Raw genomic sequence first — 26,250 nt, 5'->3', positions numbered from 1 at the left:
AGCCTGAAATGTGGCAAAAGGTCGCAAAGTTCAAGGGGGCCGAATACTTTCGCAAGGCACTGCATATTGTTTTTGTCATTATCATTATTCGCTTCTAGCCTATCACTACAATTGTGAGTAAAATCCCTGTTTCTGCACCTTTTTTATTTTACCTTTATTTAACCAGGCAAGTCAGTTAAGAACAAATTCTTATTTTCAATGACGGCCTAGGAACAGTGGGTTAACTGCCTGTTCAGGGGCAGAACGACAGATTTGTACCTTGTCAGCTCGGGTGTTTGAACTTGCAACCTTCCGGTTACTAGTCCAACGCTCTAACCACCAGGATACCCTGCCACCCACCTAAGGCCTATTTGCCTAAGGCCTATATTTGCCTTCTTACCGCCTGCCTACTAGAACATTCTATATTCTGAATCAGCGGAGGATGGAGAACATTCAACACTTATTTTCTTTAAAGTTTGTATATATATATAAAAAAAAAAGATTGAATTTTTTTTTTATGCACAAAAAAAAGGGTGTTGAATGATCTCCGCTAATTCAGAATATATACATGTTTTATTAGCCATGACATTCTTGGTTCAATAACTATTGACGAGAGAACCAAATATACGATATAAAACACATTCTACCTCGGTATACCGGACCATATACCTATCGGCTCTCTAAAAAGTTGGGTAGGCCTAAACAACATTTCCCTGTAAGTTTAAATGTAATTTTATTCAATATTCTGGCTTGTAAGGAACATGTACACAATTATTATCATTTCTGGCATTAGTTTCAGGCTGTATGTATGAATTAATTGTGTATTACAGCCTGATTAATCAGACTCCCTACCTGTTGGCAAGACACCTTTTCACGTTGTGATTCATTTTCATTCTATTCCAGTATAGTGTTTTAGTATTCTACTATTATAATTAAGCAATAAGGCCTGAGGAGGTGTGTTATATGGTCAATATACCACGGCTAAGGGCTGTTCTTATGTATGACGCAACACTGAGTGCCTGAATACAGCCCTTAGCCGTGGTATATTGGCCACATACCACAACCCCCCGAGGTGCATTATTGCTATTATAAACTGGTTATCAACCTTCTTTTTATTTTTTATTTTAAACTTTACATTTATTTAACTAGGCAAATCAGTTAAGAACAAATTCTTATGTACAATGATGGCCTATCAAAAGGCAAAAGGCCTCCTGCGGGGATGGGGGCTGGGATGAATTTTTAAAAATTAATAAATAAATAAATATAGGACCAAACACACATCACGACAAGAGAGACCTAAGACAACAACATAGCAAGGCAGAAACACATGACAACACAGCATGGTAGCAACACAACATGACAACACAGCATGGTAGCAACACAGCATGGTAACAACACAGCATGGTAGCAACACAACATGGTAACAACACAGCAACGAGAGAGAGGCAGGTTGTTAGAGCATTGGACTAGTTAACTGTAAGGTTGCAAGATTGGATCCCCCGAGCTGACAAGGTGAACATCTGTCGTTCTGCCCCTGAACAAGACAGTTAACCCACCGTTCCTAGACCTTCATTGAAAATAAGAATGTGTTCTTAACTGACTTGCCTAGTTAAATAAAGGTATAAAAATATATATTTGAAAAAATTGGCAAATCAGCTCCCAAAAATACAGATTTTCGATTGTTATGAAAACTTGAAATCGGCCCTAATTAATCGGCCATTCCGATTAATCGGTCGACCTCTAGTAGCAACACAACATAAAAACAACATTCTATCAACACAACATTGTAACAACACAAAACATGGTACAAACATTATTGGACACAGACAACAGCACAAAGGGCAAGAAGGTAGAGACAACAATACATCACACAAAGCGACCCAGAAGAGCGACCCAGGGATGTACAACAGTACAAATAAATGTTTTGTCATACCCTGATATACCACGGCTTTCAGCCAATCAGCATTCAGGGCTCAAACCACCCAGTTTATAATCTAGTGTAAACTATGGTTAAAAATTCCATTAAGTATTTATTACCTGTTGACTTTGTATGAAACTGAATCACTGTTCGGATAACGGCCCAGAGGCTCAATGTGTCATGTCGACCTCCTGTGTTTGTGGATGATATACTGTATATCCTCGGTCTTATCTAGCTAGAGTACAGCACTGGAACACCCTGTGTCTGATATAGCCTCTCCTCGGTCTGATCTGGAGTACAGTACCGGAACGCCCACCACTACACTGAACATGCTCGTCCGGCGTGCGTGAGAGCACACTGCGAAGAGGATAGAAAAGAGAAACCAAAACTCTTCAACTCAGAAAATGTACTCTATGGAAGATAGCAAATGTATTTTTTTATGAACCCCGTCGAATGTTGGAGCAAAGTAATGATATGCCAGTTTCGTAAAAACAAAATCTATTTTTTTCCCCGGGCGTGGTTTGCACTCAGCATTCCTTGATACATGTCATGTGACCGAGGATTAATTTAAACAGTACATTAAAAGGGGCTGGAATAGGGTCAGGTTTAGAGAAAGTCCGTCGTGTTTCTTATGCAGTATAGCCTGCCTAAGTGTGTTTAGATAGTTTGAAATAAACAAACAAACCAGGGTATGGACGAGAAGGATGACGAACAGCTTGGTGAGTTTCGTTTTTTTTTTTGTAATTTACTACAAGAAAGTTAAAGTGGACATTTGGCCATCTCCAAGTGCAGTGGTTCCCAAGCAGGGGTACTTGGCATATGAACGGGTGAGCTAGAGAAGACTCGTGAGACTATAGGCCTAATGTTAAAATGTACATAAGGGGTTACTTCTGGGGTACGTCGGGCAAAGCAAAATTCAGTTGGTGGTACAGTAACTGGAAAAGGTGGGGAACCACGGTCCTAGGGCATGGTTCCCCAATAGGCAACCCTTTATTTGCCACCCCCCTCAAGTTTTCTGACGCCCCCAAATTAAAAGTATGTAAAATCATCAGGAATATCAGATCAAATATATTTTAATTCAGTATTTCGACGCATTAAAGAAATATTTATAATGTGTGTAGGCCGATCTATTTTCTGTCAACGGACAAACATAATATCGACAAATCAATCAACAGAGGGGCATATGTAATCAAGGTATGAACAGATTATGTTTTCTGTATCTGTTTGGGATTCTTGCGGTCAACTTTGCAGTGTAGCCTACAAAATCATTTATAACGCCACGTTTTCATCCAGAGTTTTTATGCGAGTAAATTCATACCCTATAAAGAAAAATCATGACAGCCCTGATGGAAACAAGACGTTACGGTACAATTTTATAAACAGATAATTTGTTCGTTCGACATGGTGGGATCTTTTTGTGTCGGTAAAATGTATTATGCGCAAGTCCACGTGATGAGATGATTATTATGGATAAGAGCGAGAATATTAGAATTTGTCCAACTGCAGTCAAGTGTTGATAATCACGTCACCAGAATAAGTCCCTCAATATTTATCGGAAAGCAGCGTCAAACTCAACACCATATACTTTCACAACCATTTGTCATTCAACATCATTTATTTAATCTGTATCCTAATAAACTTCATGGTTTGCGAAGTTGTAATGGGAGGACCACATACAATATCACCGCGTGATTCCAAATTTACTTCGTTTGTTGTTATTGTTATTATATCAATATTTACGCGTGAAGACATTTCCACCGCCATTTCGCGCATAATTAATGTTACCGATACAAAAATCTCCCACTATGTCGAACTAACAAATTATGTCGGGATTTATACAATTGTACTGAAACTATTTGTTTCCATTACAGCTGTCGTGTTTTGTTTTTATATTCGGTATGACTTTACTCGCATAAAAACAGTAAATGGAAAGGTGGGTACCACCCGGGTTTCAATCCAAACGTTTTATGCTAGTAAAAAGTACATGTGTGATAAAACATTTGACAACATGCCTGATGGAAACGGCTAATATGTCGCTGAACGTTCCAATGTCGACAAAAAAATAATAAACTCGACAAGCTGGGATATGATGCGAATTCCCCCCTTTAAGGGTGCCCATGAGGTCTCTTCACTTCATTATGGATATCAATCAATATAAGTCTTTTTTTTGTGGAGTTAAATGCTTTTCTCTGGCTACACGCAAAGTCCTAACATCAAGTTTCTTGTGCGTGTAAGGTATTTTTGCCTGTGTGCGTAGTGAGCGTGTCGACTATTATGTTTCCAAATTGAATTTCAATGACGTCTCCAAGGGCTTCTCCTCGTGTAGCCTTGCTTATCAACAGGTGCGTGGTGTTTTGTGTTGACTTTTCCAAGCAGACCATTTTTTTTGTTTTATCATAACAGTTATTCTTATTAACTTGTATCTATAGACAGTATCCCATTTAGATTAGTTGCTCGATCCAGCCTCGTCAATCAACTCATTTTACGATTTTTTATTTTTTATTTTTTATTTTCCATTAGTTTGAGTGAAAGGATATGCCACACCTCACCATGCTATTTTATACATTTGGTATTTGTTCACCTACTATGGGACTGTTCCTACACTGTAGGTACAGTAATCAAACATTCTTTTCTTTCCAGGACTAGCGTAGAGTCTATTTGCGTACTGTGCCATTGTTATTGAGAAGCATTGAGCAGTGCTGTGCAATGAGAGCGGGGCAAATGAAATTTAATCACTAGTAGGCCTAATGACTAGTTGAGTAGTTTTAATAGACTAGCTACTTGTAATCATGTGTTCTTAAACTGACTTGCCAAGTTAAACAAAGGTTAAAAAACAAAACAATTGTGGGTTGTAACTAGTTCTGCTTTTTCCTTGTATACAGTAGGCCTACATCCTCTTGGTTTGCTTTTTCCTTGATTACAGTAGGCCTACATCCTCTTGGTTTGCTTTTTCCTTGTATACAGTAGGCCTACATCCTCTTGGTTTGCTTTTTCCTTGTATACAGTAGGCCTACATCCTCTTGGTTTGCTTTTTCCTTGTATACAGTAGGCCTACATCCTCTTGGTTTGCTTTTTCCTTGTATACAGTAGGCCTACATCCTCTTGGTTTGCTTTTTCCTTGTATACAGTAGGCCTACATCCTCTTGGTTTGCTTTTTCCTTGTATACAGTAGGCCTACATCCTCTTGGTTTGCTTTTTCCTTGTATACAGTAGGCCTACATCCTCTTGGTTTGCTTTTTCCTTGTATACAGTAGGCCTACATCCTCTTGGTTTGCTTTTTCCTTGTATACAGTAGGCCTACATCCTCTTGGTTTGCCTTTTCCTTGTATACAGTAGGCCTACATCCTCTTGGTTTGCCTTTTCCTTGTATACAGTAGGCCTACATCCTCTTGGTTTGCCTTTTCCTTGTATACAGTAGGCCTACATCCTCTTGGTTTGCCTTTTCCTTGTATACAGTAGGCCTACATCCTCTTGGTTTGCTTTTTCCTTGTATACAGTAGGCCTAGATCCTCTTGGTTTGCTTTTTTTTGCCTTGTATACAGTAGGCCTACATCCTCTTGGTTTGCTTTTTCCTTGTATACAGTAGGCCTACATCCTCTTGGTTTGCTTTTTCCTTGTATACAGTAGGCCTACATCCTCTTGGTTTGCTTTTTCCTTGTATACAGTAGGCCTACATCCTCTTGGTTTGCTTTTTCTTTTTCCTTGGTTTGCTTTTTCCTTGTATACAGTAGGCCTACATCCTCTTGGTTTGCTTTTGGTATTAGGCCTACATTTCTTGGTTTGCTTTTTCCTTGTATACAGTAGGCCTACATCCTCTTGGTTTGCTTTTTCCTTGTATACAGTAGGCCTACATCCTCTTGGTTTGCTTTTTCCTTGTATACAGTAGGCCTACATCCTCTTAGTTTGCCTTTTCCTTGTATACAGTAGGCCTACATCCTCTTGGTTTTATGCTTTCAGAAGACCCATACATGTCCATTCTATTGGATTTTCCTAACAAGATGCAAGCCTCCCTCCCCCACGCCACCCTACCCTACATTACCGCTCTCTGTCTCTGTGATGTATTCTACGTACATTGTCTGAATGCTAATCAAGCTTTACATTCCATGCTTATCCTGTCGCCATTCATTATCAGTGTGTTCATCTCGGCCTAAAGCATGGCGTTAGCAACGCCAAGGTCACGGGTTCAACTCCCGCAGGGATCACACGTACACATACTAAATACCTATGACCATTTCGCCATTATTGACATTTGAGTCATTTGGCAGACTCTCTGATCCGGAGACACGTATAGTAGTGAGTCATTTAGCAGACTCTCTGATCCAGAGACACGTACAGTAGTGAGTCATTTAGCAGACTCTCTGATCCAGAGACACTACAGTAGTGAGTCATTTATCAGACTCTGATCCAGAGCCACTACAGTAGTGAGTCATTTAGCAGACTCTCTTACCCAGAGACATTTACAGTAGTGAGTCATTTAGCAGAATCTCTTACCTAGAGACATTTACAGTAGTGAGTCATTTATCAGACTCTCTCATCCAGAGCCACTACAGTAGTGAGTCATTTAGCAGACTCTCTTACCCAGAGACATTTACAGTAGTGAGTCATTTAGCAGACTCTCTTACCCAGAGACATTTACAGTAGTGAGTCATTTAGCAGAATCTCTTACCCAGAGACACTTACAGTAGTGAGTCATTTAGCAGACTCTCTTACCCAGAGACACTAACAGTAGTGAGTCATTTAGCAGACTCTCTGATCCAGAGACACTTACAGTAGTGAGTCATTTAGCAGACTCTCTTACCCAGAGACACTAACAGTAGTGAGTCATTTAGCAGACTCTCTGATCCAGAGACACTAACAGTAGTGAGTCATTTAGCAGACTCTCTGATCCAGAGACACTAACAGTAGTGAGTCATTTAGCAGACTCTCTGATCCAGAGACACTTACAGTAGTGAGTCATTTAGCAGACTCTCTGATCCAGAGACACTTACAGTAGTGAGTCATTTAGCAGACTCTCTGATCCAGAGCCACTTACAGTAGTGAGTCATTTAACAGACTCTCTGATCCAGAGACACTTACAGTAGTGAGCTATTTTTACACTTGTTTCATACTGTACTGTAAGTTGTTTTGGATAAAGGCCTCTGCTAAGTGACATATATATCACCTATAATCTTAAACTCTGATCTCATAACAGTGCAGGGGAAACTGCTTCTCATTGGTATTTCTATAGACTGGTGACTGTATTGTGTTCAGTGACACCAATGGCCAGCCTGTAGTATATTTAGCCCTGTACGCTGGTACATTCAAAACTAACAATGGGAAGTAATGGGAAAAGCCCACATATGAATACTTCTGTAATACACATGGACTGTAATCCCAAACAACACCCTATTCTTTACACACCTTCTTTAAACAGGACCCATAGAGCTCTGTTCAAAAGATAGTGCCACTACATAGGGAAAAGGTGGTGCTGTGTAGTGCTCATGGTCAATGGAATGAAAAGGGCATTCTGGTACACGAAGACAAAGCCACCACTTGACCACAAGTTCCTGAGTGGCACCGTGTTGATGTTGTCTGGGCCCTACAGGTTCCTGAGTGGCACCGTGTTGTGTTGATGGTGTCTGGGCCCTACAGGTTCCTGTGTGGCACCGTGTTGATGGTGTCTGGGCCCTACAGGTTCCTGGGTGGCACCGTGTTGATGGTGTCTGGGCCCTACAGGTTCCTGTGTGGCACCGTGTTGATGGTGTCTGGGCCCTACAGGTTCCTGGGTGGCACCGTGTTGATGGTGTCTGGGCCCTACAGGTTCCTGAGTGGCACCGTGTTGATGTTGTCTGGGCCCTACAGGTTCCTGAGTGGCACCGTGTTGATGTTGTCTGGGCCCTACAGGTTCCTGTGTGGCACCGTGTTGATGGTGTCTGGGCCCTACAGGTTCCTGAGTGGCACCGTGTTGATGGTGTCTGGGCCCTACAGGTTCCTGAGTGGCACCATGTTGATGGTGTCTGGGCCCTACAGGTTCCTGGGTGGCACCGTGTTGATGGTGTCTGGGCCCTACAGGTTCCTGGGTGGCACCGTGTTGATGGTGTCTGGGCCCTACAGGTTCCTGAGTGGCACCGTGTTGATGGTGTCTGGGCCCTACAGGTTCCTGAGTGGCACCGTGTTGATGGTGTCTGGGCCCTACAGGTTCCTGAGTGGCACCATGTTGATGGTGTCTGGGCCCTACAGGTTCCTGTGTGGCACCGTGTTGATGGTGTCTGGGCCCTACAGGTTCCTGAGTGGCACCATGTTGATGTTGTCTGGGCCCTACAGGTTCCTGTGTGGCACCGTGTTGATGGTGTCTGGGCCCTACAGGTTCCTGTGTGGCACCGTGTTGATGGTGTCTGGGCCCTACAGGTTCCTGAGTGGCACCATGTTGTGTTGATGGTGTCTGGGCCCTACAGGTTCCTGGGTGGCACCATGTTTTGTTGATGTTGTCTGGGCCCTACAGGTTCCTGAGTGGCACCATGTTGATGGTGTCTGGGCCCTACAGGTTCCTGAGTGGCACCATGTTGATGGTGTCTGGGCCCTACAGGTTCCTGTGTGGCACCATGTTGATGGTGTCTGGGCCCTACAGGTTCCTGAGTGGCACCATGTTGATGGTGTCTGGGCCCTACAGGTTCCTGGGTGGCACCGTGTTGATGGTGTCTGGGCCCTACAGGTTCCTGTGTGGCACCATGTTGATGTTGTCTGGGCCCTACAGGTTCCTGAGTGGCACCATGTTGATGGTGTCTGGGCCCTACAGGTTCCTGAGTGGCACCATGTTGATGGTGTCTGGGCCCTACAGGTTCCTGTGGTGGCACCATGTTGATGGTGTCTGGGCCCTACAGGTTCTGGGCTGGTTCCTGAGTGGCACCGTGTTGATGGTGTCTGGGCCCTACAGGTTCCTGTGTGGCACCATGTTGATGGTGTCTGGGCCCTACAGGTTCCTGTGTGGCACCATGTTGATGGTGTCTGGGCCCTACAGGTTCCTGAGTGGCACCGTGTTGATGGTGTCTGGGCCCTACAGGTTCCTGTGTGGCACCGTGTTGATGGTGTCTGGGCCCTACAGGTTCCTGTGTGGCACCATGTTGATGGTGTCTGGGCCCTACAGGTTCCTGAGTGGCACCATGTTGATGGTGTCTGGGCCCTACAGGTTCCTGTGTGGCACCATGTTGATGGTGTCTGGGCCCTACAGGTTCCTGTGTGGCACCGTGTTGATGGTGTCTGGGCCCTACAGGTTCCTGAGTGGCACCGTGTTGATGGTGTCTGGGCCCTACAGGTTCCTGAGTGGCACCATGTTGATGGTGTCTGGGCCCTACAGGTTCCTGAGTGGCACCATGTTGATGGTGTCTGGGCCCTACAGGTTCCTGAGTGGCACCATGTTGTGTTGATGGTGTCTGGGCCCTACAGGTTCCTGAGTGGCACCATGTTGTGTTGATGGTGTCTGGGCCCTACAGGTTCCTGAGTGGCACCATGTTGATGGTGTCTGGGCCCTACAGGTTCCTGAGTGGCACCATGTTGATGGTGTCTGGGCCCTACAGGTTCCTGTGTGGCACCATGTTGATGGTGTCTGGGCCCTACAGGTTCCTGAGTGGCACCATGTTGATGGTGTCTGGGCCCTACAGGTTCCTGAGTGGCACCATGTTGATGGTGTCTGGGCCCTACAGGTTCCTGAGTGGCACCATGTTGATGGTGTCTGGGCCCTACAGGTTCCTGAGTGGCACCATGTTGATGGTGTCTGGGCCCTACAGGTTCCTGAGTGGCACCATGTTGATGGTGTCTGGGCCCTACAGGTTCCTGTGTGGCACCATGTTGATGGTGTCTGGGCCCTACAGGTTCCTGTGTGGCACCATGTTGATGGTGTCTGGGCCCTACAGGTTCCTGAGTGGCACCATGTTGATGGTGTCTGGGCCCTACAGGTTCCTGTGTGGCACCATGTTGATGGTGTCTGGGCCCTACAGTGTGAGTGGCACCATGTTGATGTGTCTGGGCCCTCCTGAGTGGCACCATGTTGTGATGATGATGTTGTTGCATATGATGATAACTAAAACCTGAACCATGTAGATGGTGTCTGTATTCCTGTGGCTCCTGAGTGGTGGTGATGATGATGTTGTCTGGGCCCTATTGATGATAACTGGGCCCTACAGGTTCCTGTGTGGCACCATGTTGATGGTGTCTGGGCCCTAGTGGCACCATGGTGGTGGTGATGATGATGTTATATGATGGTGTCTAAAACCCTACAGGTTCCTGTGTGGCACCATGTGTATTAGTGGCTCCTGAGTGGTCCTGTGTGATGTGTTGATGGTGTTGGGCCCTACATTCCTGTGTGGCACCATGTTGATGGTGTCTGGGCCCTAACCTAATGGTGTCTGGGCCCTAACCTGTGTGGCACCGTAGCTTGTTCCTGTATTAGTGGCTCCTGAGTGGTGGTGATGATGATGTTATATGATGATAACTAAAACCGAAGTAGCTTGTTGTAGTAGGGGCTCCTGAGTGGCGCAGTGGTCTAAGGCTCTGCATCTCAGTCCGAGAGGTGTCAGTACAGACCCTGGTTCGAATCCAGGGCCCTACAAGTATCATGTTCTTAACTGACGTGCCTAGTTAAATAATACCTTTCAATATTTTTTAATTGAATCACTGTGCATGAAGAGACAAAGACAGATTACAAAGGTGTGTGTGTGTGTGTGCGTGTGTGTGTGCGTGTGCGTGTGCGTGTGCGTGTGTGTGTGTGTATTACAAAGGTGGATCAGTAGGTAAGTTGTTTGTGTGTGTGTGTGTGTGGATTGTGACAGTTGCAACTCATACATAATGTTGATCTAGGAGCCACTCCTTATTCCCTTAGTCTGTATTAAACCTGGGTCATGTGAGGACAAAGATGTTTCCATCGACAGTGTTTCCACATCGTGTGTGTGTGTGTGTGTGTAATACCATGCATGTAAATTATACTACATAAACCTCACATGATAGGTCTACCTACATGGACATTAGCTGCTGATAATATGACTGTAGTGTAAAGTTTATTGGTTAATATAATACACATTATGTTGCTCAGCTTGACTCTCTCCCGGCCTTCCAGTTCTTGGAAATAAATATTGTTTGATTAAAAAGTTTGCCTGACTACTCCCTAGCCTAGACCTTTCAAATCCAACGTGATCTTTAGAAGCCAGACAGAGTAGGATTGTTAGTGGATGACAATATAACATCCTGTACTCTCTGTTTTTCCTGTGAGAGAGAGAGGGAGAGAGCACTGTCCAGTCCACCCATATGCCAGTTATTATTATTATTATTATTGTTATTATTATTCCTGTATTATACTTATGTTAAAATGTTTTATTCTCTTCTACTGAGCCATTTACTTTATGTTTGTATTGTTATATTTTATTATTTATTATTGTTGTTGCATTGTCCAGAAGGAACCTGCAAGTCAGCATTTTGTTGGACGGTGTTTGCCACCCTGCGTATCCCACACATGTGACTAATAACATGTAAAACTTGGTTATTGGTATTTCATTAGGATCCCCATTAGTTGTTGCGAAAGCAGCAGCTACTCTTCCTGGGGTCCACACAGAACACAGAACACAGAACACAGAATACAAAACATGACATCATACAGAACATTTAATAGACAGGAACAGCTCAAGGACAGAACTACATAGCCTACATATTAAAACATACACACAAAATATCTGGGTCAAATAGGGGTGAGGTGTTGCTTTATTTGTTTTTTGAAACCAGGTTTGCTGTTCATTTGATCAATATGAGATGGAAGGGAGTCCCACGCAATAATGGCTCTATATAATACTGTACACTTTCTTGAATTTGTTCTGGATTTGGGGACTGTGGAAAAAAAAACCTGGTGACATGTCTGGCGGGATAAGTGTGTGTGTGTGTGTGTGTGTGTGTGTGTGTGTGTGTGTGTGTGTGTGTGTGTGTGTGTGTGTGTGTGTGTGTGTGTGTGTGTGTGTGTGTGTGTGTGTGTGTGTGTGTGTGTGTGTGTGTGTGTGTGTGTGTGTGTGTGTGTGTGTGTGTCAGAGCTGTGTGTAAGTTGACTATGTAAAGATTTAGGGATTTTCAACACAATGTTTCTTATGAAAAGAAGAAGTGATGCAGTCAGTCTCTCCTCATCTCTTAACCAAGAGAGACTGGCAGCATAGTATTTATATCAGTCCTCTGATTACAATGAAGAGCAAGATGTACCACTCTGTTCTGGTCCAGATGCAGCTTCACTAGGTATTTCTTTGCAGCACTACAGGACAATAATCAAGATAAGCCCAAACTAGAGCCTGCAGGATTGCTTTGTGGAGTACGGTGTCTGTCTATGAGAGACAGATCTCCCCCATCTTTACAACCATTGAATCTATACAGTGGATTGTGAAAGTGTTCACCCCCCCCCCCCCCCCGGAATTTAAATTCACCCCCCCCCCCCCCACCTGGAATTAAAATAGTTTTTTTAGGGGGACATTTGTATCATTTGATTTACACAACATGTCTACCACTTTGAAGATCCAAATGATTTTTCTTGTGAAACAAACAAGACATAAGAAACTTGAGTGTGCATAACTATTTCCCCCCCCCCCCAAAGTCAATACTTTTTAGAGACACTTTTTGCAGCGATTACAGCTGCAAGTCTCTTGGGGTATGTCTCTATAAGCTTGGCAGATCTAGCCACTGGGCTTTTTGCCCATTCTTCAAGGCAAAACTGCTCCAGTTCCTTCAAGTTGGATGGGTTCCGTTGGTGTACAGCAATCTTTAAGTCATACCACAGATTCTCAATTGGATTGAGGTCTGGGCTTTGACTAGGCCATTCCAAGACATGTTAATGTTTCCCCTAAAACCACTTGAGTGTTGTTTTAGCAGTATGCTTCGGGTCATTTTCCTGCTGGAAGGTGAACCTCTGTCCCAGTCTCAAATCTCTAGGTTTCCCTCAAGAATTTCCCTGTATTTAGCACCATCATATCATTCCTTCAATTCTAACCAGTTTCGCAGTCCCTGCCGATGAGAAACATGCTGCCACAACCACCATGCTTCACTGTGGGGATGGTGTTCTCGGGGTAATGGGAGGTGTTGGGTTTGCACCAGACATAGCGTTTTTCTTGATGACCAAAAAGCTCAATTTTAGTCTCATCTAACCAGAGTACCTTCTTCCATATGTTTGGGAAGTCTCCCACATGTATTTTGGCAAACACCAAACATGTTTGCAATTTTCTTTTTTAAGCGATGACTTTTTTTTCTGGCCACTCTTCTGTAAAGCCCAGCTCTGTGGAGTGTACGGCTTAAAGTGGTCATATAGAAAGACACTTCAATCTCCGCTGTGGAGCTTTACAGCTCCTTCAGGGTTAACTTTGGGCTTTTTGTTGCATCTGATTAATGCCCTCCTTGCCTGGTCTGTGAGTTTTGGTGGGCGGCCCTCTCTTGGCAGGTTTGTTGTGGTGCCATATTCTTTCCATTTTTTTAATAACGGATTTAATGGTTCTCTGTGGGATGTTCAATGTTTCCGATATTTTTGTATAACCCAACCCTGATCTGTACTTCTCCACAATTTCGTCCCTGACCTGTTTGGAGAGCTCTTTGGTCTTTATGGTGCCGCTTGCTTGAAGGTGCCCCTTGCTTTGTGGTGTTGCTGTAACGGTTTTCTTCTGTTGAAGGAGAGGAGAACCAAAATGCAGCGTGTTTAGTGTTCAACATCTTTAATATAGACGATAAACGAGAACACTACAAAATACAAAAAAATACATGTGAAAACCGAAACAGTCCTATCTGGTGCAATGACACAAAGACAGAAGACAAGCACCCACAAAATACCCAAAGAACATGAATAAATATGGTTCCCAATCAGAGACAACGATAAACACCTGCCTCTAATTGAGAACCAATCTAGGCAACCATACACATACAAAACCCCTAGACCAGACAAAACACATAAATCCCCCATGTCACACTCTGACCTAACCAAAATAATAAAGAAAACATAGATAACTAAGGCCAGGGCGTGACAGTTGCAGACTCTGGGGCCTTTCAGAACAGGTGTATATATACTGAGATCATGTGACAGATCATGCATGCACCACTTTTCTGTTTATAATTTTTTTAGATATATTTTTTTAACATAATTATTTTCATTTCACTTCACCAATTTGGACAATTTTATTCAATTTCAATTAGAGGTTGTAATTTAACAAAACAGGAAAAATGCCAAGGGGGTAAATACTTTTGCAAAGCACTGTATTTTTTCACCATGACAGTTTACAATCTAAGATAACACCCCAAGTAATTTATTCTCCTCAACTTCTTCAACAGCCACACCATTCATTACCAGATTCAGCTGAGGTCTAGAATTTAGGGAATGATTTGTACCAAATACAATGCTCTTTACAGAGGGTCAGGACCAGTTTACAGTTTATTACGGGCCACCCATTCCAAAACTGACTGCAACTCCTTGTTAAGGGTTTAAGTGACTTCATTAGCTGTGGTTGTTGATGCGTATATGGTTGAATCATCAGCATACATGGACACAAAGGTTTTGTTTAATGCCAGCGTCAGGTCATTGATAAAAATATACACTAGTAGAGGGCTTAGAGAGCTGCCTTGCGGTACACCACACTTTACATGTTTGACATTAGATGCTTCCATTAAAGAAAAACCCTTTGAGTTCTATTAGATAGATAGCTCTGAATCCATGATAGCTCTGAATCCATGATATGGCAGAGGTTGAACATCCATAAAACATACAGTACGTTGTCTCAACAACAGGTTATTTATAGGTCAATTATATGAAAAGCAGCACTGGAATTAACAGTACAGCTCCCACAATCATCTTATTATCAATTTCTTTCAACCAATCATCAGTCGTCTGAAATCTAACAGGTACAGCTCCCACAATCTTCTTCTTATCAATTTATTTCAACCAATCATCAGTCATTTGTGCCAGTGCAGTACATTTTCAGTGCCCTTCTCTATAAGCATGCTGAAAGTGTATTTGGTCAAACACAATTTTGTCTAACAGTTTGCTAATAGCTGGCAGCGAGCTGATAGGTCTGCTGTTAGAACCAGTAAAAAAAAAACGCTTTATGTGTCATGTCTTGTTATGTCTGTTCCTGTCTTCTCTTCACTCTGTCTCTCTCTGCTGGTCTTTTTAGGTTACCTTCTCTGTCTCTCATTCTTCAGCTGTTCTACATCTCCCCTAACTAGCTCTTTCACTCTTTCCCACCTGTTCTCTCTTCCCCCTCTGATTAGGTCTCTATTTCTCTCTCTGTTCCTGCTACTTTCAGTGTCTGATTCTTGTTTGTGTTTTTGATGCCAGAAGCAAGCTGTCGTCGCGTTTGCTTCCACCTTGTCCTATCCTGTCGGAGTCTGCCTGGCAGGTGCATCCTGCATTATACTAACGTTCTTTTTGTTCCATTGACTACGTTGGAAGAGGATTTATGCCATTCCTGTTTTTTCATTAAAGAACTCTGTTTTCTGTTAAAACCGCTTTTGGGTCTTCACTCAAGTACATAACATTATGACTCTTGGGTAAAGGAATTACTTTGGCTTCCCTCCAGGACTGAAGTATTCATTAAAATAATTTGCAACATCAAATGGTTTGCTTATGAATAATTGGTTTTTCTGCCAATAATTTCATTTAAATTACTCAAGTTTTTTTTCCATCATTCTTTATATCATTGATCTTGGCTTCATAATACATTTTCTTCTTCTTTTTGTTCAGTTTATTCACATCATTTCTCAATTTGCAGTAAGTCAGCCAGTCAGATGGGCAGCCAGACTTATTAGCCACTACTTTAGCCCCATCTCTCTCAGCCAATACAGTTTTTAAATTCCTCATCAATCCATGGAGCCTCAACAGTTCTAACGGTCAGTTTCTTAACAGGTGCATGTTTATCTAGAATTGGAAGAAGCAATTTCATAAATTCATCAAGTGCAGCGTCTGGATGCTCCTCATTAATCACATCAGACCAATAAATAGTTTTAACATCATCCACATAAGTCACAGCAAAATATTTTGTATGATCTCTTATACACTATTTTAGGCCCAGCTGTTCAAACTTTGGCTTTCCTGGATATAGCCACTATATTGTGATCACTGCATCCAATGGGTTCAGATACAGCTTTAGAACAAAGTTCTACAGTATTTGTAAAAATGTGGATGATCTTGTTTCTGTAGTGTTTGTAAACACCCTGGTAGGTTGATTAATAACCTGAACCAGATTACAGACACTGGTTACAGTAAGAAGCTTCCTTTTGAGTGGACAGCTTGATGAAAAGTCAATATTCAGGTCCGCAAGAAAGTAGACCTCTCTGTTTACATCACATACACTATGAAGCATTTCACACGTATTATTTAGATACTGACTGTTAGCACTTGGTGGTCTATAGCAACACCCCAAAAGAAGAGGCTTTAGATGTGCCAAGGGAACCTGCAACCACAACACTTCAATAACACATAAGATCTTCTCTAAGCATTACAGGGACGTGGCTCTGAATATATACAGTAACGTCTCCCCCATAAGCATTTCTGTCTCTTCTATAGATGTTATAGCCTTGTATTGCTACTGATGTATCATCAAAGTAATGATCTAAGTGAGTCTCAGAAAAGGCTAATATATGAATGTTATCTGATGTTAGCAAGTTATGGATTTCATTAACCTTATTTCTAAGGCTAAATATTTTAATATGGGATATTTTCATCCCTTTCTTGGGTAGCTTATCAGAGGTAGACATAATATGGAAAAGAACACAAAAAAAGAACATACAGCAGTCCATTAATCAGTTGGTGTGTGTGTGCGTGTGCATGTGCGTGCGCTCGCTCGCGCTGTGGGGTTGAGGCTACGAACCCATAGGCTTGGTTCTCTCACCCCTTCCAGGCTTTTGGGAGGGAGGGTGGACAATGAGCCTGTCATAGCGGATGTAAGTAATGTCCCCACACGCTGGTAACTGGGATCAGTCATTTTTTCTTCTTCTGGCGCACAGCTTCAGGACCTTGTTGAGGAAGATGTATGTTCCTCTGAAGTTCTTCTCTCTTTCCTGAACAGTTACGTTGCCCTTTGAACCTCAGGAACTTGACCACTATCGGCCTGGGCCTGTCACCTGGGCCTGTCACCTGGTCTGATGGTTGGTTTTTCTATTTCAATGGCATTTCCATGACTCAGGCCTGCCAGATACTCATGTTATGATGCAGGCTAATGTTGTTGGCCTGACGGAGAGAAGTTTCTAATCATGTGACCATCCCGAATGATGCCTATTTTTAATCGAGCATTTTGTCTTCTTTTTTTTGTCTCTATTATTCAATTCTGTATCTAAGGTTTTAATGACACAAACCACAGTGAGAGAGAATGTTAGCAAGGATGAGAATGACTGGGCTGTTGTTTTCCGCAATATTAGATATTATATAGATATATATAATATTATTCATATTAGAACTGAATCCCTTATGTTTAAGACACAGACTTCACTATTGGACACAAGCCATGATTTTGGAGGTTAATTATTTATAACATTTGTTTACTGCTCAGTTAAACTTGTAGCATAAGGGCCTTGCCTATATCCAACACCTTCAGCTACTGCTTCTCTAGGAGAAGAGAACCCTGCTCTTCTCCCAGGGTTCAAATTCAACCAGTTCCCCCTGATCTTTGAACCTTGACATCGGAGTCTCTGTCATAACTGGGTTTCATCTGACCAGACCTGAACTTTGAAGAATCTGGCCCCGGTTATTAAAGTCAGGAAAGACTCCTGGCCCCGGTTATTACAGTCAGGAAAGACTCCTGGCCCTGGTTATTACAGTCAGGAAAGACTCCTGGCCCTGGTTATTACAGTCAGGAAAGACTCCTGGCCCCGGTTATTAGAGTCAGGAAAGACTCCTGGCCCCGGTTATTAAAGTCAGGAAAGACTCCTGGCCCCGGTTATTAGAGTCAGGATAGACTCCTGGCCCTGGTTATTAAAGTCAGGAAAGACTCCTGGCCCCGGTTATTACAGTCAGGAAAGACTCCTGGCCCCGGTTATTAAAGTCAGGAAAGACTCCTGGCCCCGGTTATTAAAGTCAGGAAAGACTCCTGGCCCTGGTCAGGAAAGACTCCTGGCCCGGTTATTACAGTCAGGAAAGACTCCTGGCCCCGGTTATTAAAGTCAGGAAAGACTCCTGGCCCTGGTTATTAGAGTCAGGGAAGACTCCTGGCCCCGGTTATTACAGTCAGGAAAGACTCCTGGCCCTGGTTATTACAGTCAGGAAACTCTTGATTACTCAGGAAAGACTCCTGGCCCCGGTTATTAGAGTCAGGAAAGACTCCTGGCCCCGGTTATTACAGTCAGGAATGACTCCTGGCCCCGTCTCCTGGCCCCGGTTATTACAGAGGAAAGACTCCTGGCCCTGGTTATTAGAGTCAGGAAAGACTCCTGGCCCCGGTTATTAGAGTCAGGAAAGACTCCTGGCCCCGGTTATTTATTACAGTCAGGAAAGACTCCTGGCCCCGGTTATTAAAGTCAGGAAAGACTCCTGGCCCCGGTTATTAAAGTCAGGAAAGACTCCTGGCCCTGGTTATTAGAGTCAGGAAAGACTCCTGGCCCCGGTTATTACAGTCAGGATAGACTCCTGGCCCCAGTTATTAGAGTCAGGATAGACTCCTGCCCTGGTTATTAGAGTCAGGAAAGATCAAATCAAATCAAATGTATTTACAGTGCCTTGCGAAAGTATTCGGCCCCCTTGAACTTTGCGACCTTTTGCCACATTTCAGGCTTCAAACATAAAGATATAAAACTGTATTTTTTTGTGAAGAATCAACAACAAGTGGGACACAATCATGAAGTGGAACAACATTTATTGGATATTTCAAACTTTTTTAACAAATCAAAAACTGAAAAATTGGGCGTGCAAAATTATTCAGCCCCTTTACTTTCAGTGCAGCAAACTCTCTCCAGAAGTTCAGTGTTTGAAGCCTGAAATGTGGCAAAAGGTCGCAAAGTTCAAGGGGGCCGAATACTTTCGCAAGGCACTGTATATAGCCCTTTGTACATCAGCTGATATCTCAAAGTGCTGTACAGAAACCCAGCCTAAAACCCCAAACAGCAAGCAATGCAGGTGTAGAAGCACGGTGGCTAGGAAAAACACCCTAGAAAGGCCAAAACCTAGGAAGAAATCTAGAGAGGAACCAAGCTATGAGAGGTGGCCAGTCCTCTTCTGGCTGTGCCGGGTGGAGATTATAACAGAACATGGCCAAGATGTTCAAATGTTCATAAATGACCAGCATTGTTGAATAATAATAAGGCAGAACAGTTGAAACTGGAGCAGCAGCACGGTCAGGTGGACTGGGGACAGCAAGGAGTCATCATTTCAGGAAGTCCAGACTCCTGGCCCCGGTTATTAGAGTCAGAAAAGACTCCTGGCCCTGGTTATTAGCCTCAGGAAATACTCCCGGCCCTGGTTATTACAGTTAGGAAAGACTCTTGGTTATTAGCCTCAGGAAATACTCCTGGCCCTGGTTATTACAGTTAGGAAAGACTCTTGGTTATTAGCGTCAGGAATGACTCCTGGCCCTGGTTATTACAGTCAGGAAAGACTCCTGACCCTGGTTATTACAGTCAGGAAAGACTCCTGGCCCCGGTTATTAGCGTCAGGAAACACTCCCGGACCCGGATATCAGTCGGGAAGACTCCTGTTCCTACTCCAATCGGGGTCATGTTCATTAGGCACCAAAAGGAAACAGTCTGAAACCGAGTGAAATGGGGAGGTACTAGTGGAATTTGTTGTTTTCTGTTGCGTGGTCTAATGGATAGTTGGGACATGAACCAGATGTTTCCCTGACATCAACAGGGGCGTTTGATCCCAACATTCCAGAGGAGGGTCCGTCGGCGCCCCCTCCTGGCTGGCTGGACTGTGTGACAGGGTACGACGAGCCCAAAGGGGAGGTGAGAGACACACACACACATACACACTGAACTGTGACGAAGTACAATGAGCCCAAAGGAGGGGATGAGTCTCAGTCAGTTTGTCTCTTCCTTTTTCAGCTCATTCAGCTGTCTGTGTGACTCACTTTAGAACACTACATTGTCATTTAGAACACTACACTGTCATTTAGAACCCTACACTGTCATTTAGAACACTAATTTAGAACACCACACTGTCATCTAGAATGCTACACTGTCCTTTAGAACACTACTTTAGAACACTAAACTGTCATTTAGAACACTACTGCTGTCATTTAGAACACTACACTTTCATTTAGAACACTACTTTAGAACACTACACTGTCATTTAGAACACTACACTGTCATTTAGAACACTACACTTTCATTTAGAACACTACTTTAGAACACTACACTGTCATTTAGAACACTGCACTGCCATTTAGAACACTACGCTGTCATTTAGAACACTACTTTAGAACACGACACTGTCATTTAGAACACTACGCTGTCATTTAGAACACTACGCTGTCATTTAGAACACTACGCTGTCATTTAGAACACTACGCTGTCATTTAGAACACTACGCTGTCATTTAGAACACTACACTGTCATTCAGAACACTACACTGTCATTTAGAACACTACTTTAGAACACTACACTGTCATTTAGAACACTACACTGTCATTTAGAACACTACACTATCATTTAGAACACTACACTGTCATTTAGAACACTACACTGTCATTTAGAACACTACACTGTCATTTTAGAACACACTACACTGTCATTTAGAACACTACACTGTCATTTAGAACACTACAGAACACTACACTGTCCTTTAGAACACTACACTGTCATTTAGAACACTACACTGTCCTTTAGAACACTACTGTCATTTAGAACACTACGCTGTCCTTTAGAACACTACTTTAGAACACTACGCTGTCCTTTAGAACACGGGCGGTGCTTTAGAACACTACACTGTCATTTAGAACACTACACGCTGTCATTTAGAACACTACGCTGTCCTTTAGAACATTACTCTGTCATTTAGAACACGACTGTCATTTAGAACACGACGCTGTCATTTAGAACACTACACTGTCTTTAGAACACCACGCTGTCATTTAGAACACTACACTGTCATTTAGAACACTACACTGTCCTTTAGAACACTACACTGTCATTTAGAACACTACACTGTCATTTAGAACACTACGCTGTCATTTAGAACACTACACTGTCATTTAGAACACTACACTGTCATTTAGAACACTACACTGTCATTTAGAACACTACACTGTCATTTAGAACACTACACTGTCATTTAGAACATTACACTATCATTTAGACACTGTCATTTAGAACACTACACTGTCATTTAGAACACTACACTGTCCTTTAGAACACTACTTTAGCGAACTGTCATTTAGAACACTACGCTGTCACAGAACACTACACTGTCATTTAGAACACTACACTGTCATTTAGAACACTACTACTGTCATTAGAACACTACACTGTCATTTAGAACACTACACTGTCATTTAGAACACTACACTATCATTTATTTTTAGAACACTACACTACACACTATGTCATTTAGAACACTACACTGTCCTTTAGAACACTACTTTAGAACACTACACTGTCATTTAGAACACACTACTTTAGAACACTACTGTCCTTTAGAACACTACTTTTTAGAACACTACACTGTCCTTTAGAACACTACACTGTCATTTAGAACACTACGCTGTCCTTTAGAACACTACTTTAGAACACGACGCTGTCCTTTAGAACACGACGCTGTCATTTAGTGCTGTCATTTAGAACACCACACTGTCATTTAGAACACTACGCTGTCATTTAGAACACTACACTGTCATTTAGAACACCACACTGTCATTTAGAACACTACGCTGTCCTTTAGAACACGACACTGTCCTTTAGAACACGACACTGTCATTTAGACTACACTGTCATTTAGAACACTACACTGTCATTTAGAACACTACACTGTCATTTAGAACACTACTCTGTCATTTAGAACACTACGCTGTCCTTTAGAACACTACACTGTCATTTAGAACACTACACTGTCATTTAGAACACTACACTGTCATTTAGAACACTATTTAGAACACTATGTCATTTAGAACACTACACTGGTCCTTTAGAACACTACTTTAGAACACTACACTGTCATTTAGAACACTTGTCCTTTAGAACACTACGTCCTTTAGAACACGACACTGTCCTTTAGAACACTACTTTAGAACACTACACTGTCCTTTAGAACACTACACTGTCATTTAGAACACTACACTGTCCTTTAGAACACTACTGTCCTTTAGAACACGACGCTGTCATTTAGAACACGACGCTGTCATTTAGAACACGACGCTGTCATTTAGAACACGACACTGTCATTTAGAACACGACACATTTAGAACACGACGCTGTCATTTAGAACACTACGCTGTCCTTTAGAACACGAACATTACTGTCTGTGGCACTTTCCCTACATAGACACTACAATTTACCAGATGTCTATGTGGCACTGGCCAAAATATGCCTTCATATGAATGACTGAAATGCTTGTACCCTCAGACACAGGAGACCAGCTGTCCCTTCCCCCTGCCTAGAACCCTCAACCTGAGAATGACAGGAATGCATCCGTCCTTTAGAACACTACGCTGTCATTTAGAACACTATGTTTATTGGATAAAGAGAATTCTGAAAGAGCTGTCATTTGGAACCATGAACACTACATGTGCTCCAGAGTCAGCAGCTGAAGACCACCCTCACTACAGTTAGAACACTACACTGCCTAACGTCCTGTCATTTAGAACACCTGCCACTACACTGTCATTTAGAACACTGACACTGTCATTTAGAACACTACAGTACTGTCATTTAGAACACTACAGTACTACTGTCATTTAGAACACACCTGTCATTTAGACACACAGTTCTACTACACTGTCATTTAGACTACTACACCTGACACTGTCATTTAGAACACTACACTGTCATTTACACCCCCCCCACTACAGTACTACAACACCTGACACTACAGTCATTTAGACTACACTGACACTTACTAACACCTGTCATTTAGAACACTACACTACAGTACTGTCATTTAGAACACTGTCATTTAGAACACTACTACACTGTCATTTAGAACACTACACTGACACTTTGAGAACACTACACTATCATTTAGAACACTACCTGTCATTTAGAACACTAGGTACTACAACACCTGACACTACAGTACTACAACCTTCTACACCTGACACTACAGTACTACTACACCTGACACTACAAATGATTTAGAGTACTACTACACCCCAGATTACAGTACTACAGATACAGTACACTACATCCCCAGACTGGCTTTAGATGTACACCCCCAGACTACAGTTCCACTGATGTCAGAAGGTGAATTCACCAATTTGTAAGTCCTCTGATAAGAGCGTCTGCTAAATGACTTAAATGTAAATGTACTACTTTAGAACACTACAGACTACAGTCTACACCCCAGACTACAGTACTACTAACACTACACTGTCATTTAGAACACTACACTGTCATTTAGAACTACTACACCCCAGACTGTCATTTAGAACTACTACACCCCAGACTACAGTACTACTACACCCCACACTACAGTACTACTCATTACAGTAGAACACTACTTTAGACTACACTACTACACCCCAGTCATTTAGAACACTACACTGTCATTTAGAACACTACACTGTCATTTAGAACACTACACCCCACACTACAGACACTATCATTTAGAACACTACACTGTCATTTAGAACACTACACTGTCATTTAGAACACTACTTTAGAACACTACAGTACACTCATAGACCCCCACAGACAGTACTACTACCACTTTAGAACACGACACTACGCTACACCTCACTTTAGAACACAGTACACTGTCCTTTAGGTCACTACGCTGTCATTTAGAACACTACACTACAGTACTACTCATTTAGAACTACGATTACACTGTCCTTTAGAACACTACACTGTCCTTTAGAACACTACACTGTCCTTTAGACTACAGTACTACACTGTCCTTTAGAACCCAGACTACAGTACTACACACCCTTTAGAACACTACTACACCCCAGACTGTCATTTAGACTACAACACGCTGTACTTTACAGAACACTACACTGTCCTTTAGAACACGACGCTGTCCTTTAGAACACGACCCCCAGCTGTCTACTTAGAACACGACGCTGTCACTTTAGAACACGACACCCCGCTGTCCTTTAGAACACGTACTACTACATCCCAGACTACAGTACTTTTATTTTAGAACTACGAAGCTGTCATTTAGAACACGACGCTGTCATTTAGAACACGACGACTACAGTATCCACCTCTAGACAACTACTACACCTCAGACTACACACTGAATGTGACTACAGAAACTGTCTGAAATGGCACCCTATTCCCTCACACTACAGTACACTACAATTTACCAGATGTCTATGTGGCACTGACTGCCAAAATATGCCTAACCCCCAGACTGAATGACTGAAATGCTTGTATTTCCCTCAGACACAGGAGACCAGCTGTACCCTCCTCCCCTGCCTACAACCCTCAACCTGAGAATGACAGGAATGCATCCTTGACTAACGTCAGGTGAGACTAGATACAGTACTGTGCTATTTAATATAGAAGTATACACTACCCACACTTACTACTACACCTCAGACTTTTCTACACCTCAGACTGTTTATTGGTATACTAAGAGAATTCTGAAAGAGCAGTGGTCTGGATTTGGAACAGTATGCTGTACACCCACACTAGCTGTACATCGTACAGTGTGCTCCAGAGTCAGCAGCTACTACACCTGACACTACAGACTGTTACAGTACTACTACACCTGACACTACAGTACTACTACACCCCCCACACTACAGTACTACAACACCTGACACTACAGTACTACAACACCTGACACTACAGTACTACTACACCAAAGTACTGTACTACTACACCCCACACTACAGTACTACTACACTACTACACCTGACACTACAGTACTACTACACCTCACACTACAGTACTACTACACCCTGACACTACAGTACTACTACACCCCACACTACAGTACTACTACACCCCCACACTACAGTACTACAACACCTGACACTACAGTACTACTACACCTGACACTACAGTACTACTACACCCCCACACTACAGTACTACAACACCTGACACTACAGTACTACAACACCTGACACTACAGTACTACTACACCCCCACACTACAGTACTACAACACCTGACACTACAGTACTACTACACCTGACACTACAGTACTACTACACCTGACACTACAGTACTACTACACCTGACACTACAGTACTACAACACCTGACACTACAGTACTACTACACCCCCAGATTACAGTACTACTACACCTGACTACTACAGTACTACTACACCTGACACACTACAGTACTACTACACCTGACACTACAGTACTACTACACACCTGACACTACAGTACTACTACACCTGACACTACAGTACTACTACACCTGACACTACAGTACTACAACACCTGACACTACAGTACTACTACACCTGACACTACAGTACTACTACACCCACCAGTACTAGATTACTACTACACCTGACACTACAGTACTACTACACACTGAGACTACAGTACTACTACACTACACTACAGTACTACTACACCTGACACTACAGTACACTACTACAACACCTGACACTACAGTACTACTACACCTGACACTACAGTACTACTACACCTGACACTACAGTACTACTACACCTGACACTACAGTACTACAACACCTGACACTACAGTACTACTACACCTGACACTACAGTACTACTACACCCCCAGATTACAGTACTACTACACCCCCAGATTACAGTACTACTACACCTCACACCACAGTACTACTACACCTGACACTACAGTACTACTACACCTGACACTACTACATCCCCCAGACTACAGTACTACTACACCTCACACTACAGTACTACTACACCCCAGACTACAGACTACAGTACTACTACACCTCAGACTACAGTACTACTACACCCCAGACTACAGTACTACTACTACACCTACACTACCTAGACTACAGTACTACTACACCCCAGACTACAGTACTACTACACCCCCAGACTACAGTACTACTACACCCCCAGACTCAGTACACTACACCCCCAGACTACAGTACTACTACACCCCCAGACTACAGTACTACTACACCCCAGACTACAGTACTACTACACCCCAGACTACAGTACTACTACACCCCAGACTACAGTACTACTACACCCCAGACTACAGTACTACTACACCTCAGCTACTACACCCCAGACTACAGTACTACTACACCCCCAGACTACAGTACTA

The 26,250-nt window shown here is 42.8% G+C and overlaps 1 protein-coding gene across 1 annotated transcript in view; it reads left to right on the top strand.

Moving 5' to 3' along the window:
* Nucleotides 1–2,214: 2,214 nt before the first annotated feature.
* Nucleotides 2,215–26,250, top strand: part of ssuh2.1 (ssu-2 homolog, tandem duplicate 1) — a 41,658-nt gene continuing 17,622 nt past the window's right edge. Inside the window, exons 1-4 of the mRNA XM_064967044.1 lie at nt 2,215–2,616; nt 19,710–19,804; nt 19,856–19,872; nt 24,410–24,484. Of these exons, the coding sequence (XP_064823116.1) occupies nt 2,589–2,616; nt 19,710–19,804; nt 19,856–19,872; nt 24,410–24,484 (215 nt within the window). The 5' untranslated portion in view covers nt 2,215–2,588. The remainder of the gene's footprint in view (nt 2,617–19,709; nt 19,805–19,855; nt 19,873–24,409; nt 24,485–26,250) is intronic.

Source organism: Oncorhynchus masou, chromosome 5 (assembly GCF_036934945.1).
Source record: "Oncorhynchus masou masou isolate Uvic2021 chromosome 5, UVic_Omas_1.1, whole genome shotgun sequence".
Taxonomy (NCBI): Eukaryota; Metazoa; Chordata; class Actinopteri; order Salmoniformes; family Salmonidae; genus Oncorhynchus; species Oncorhynchus masou.
The sequence above is the reverse complement of the archived record's forward strand: the minus strand, read 5'-3'. Positions and strand labels throughout refer to the sequence as shown.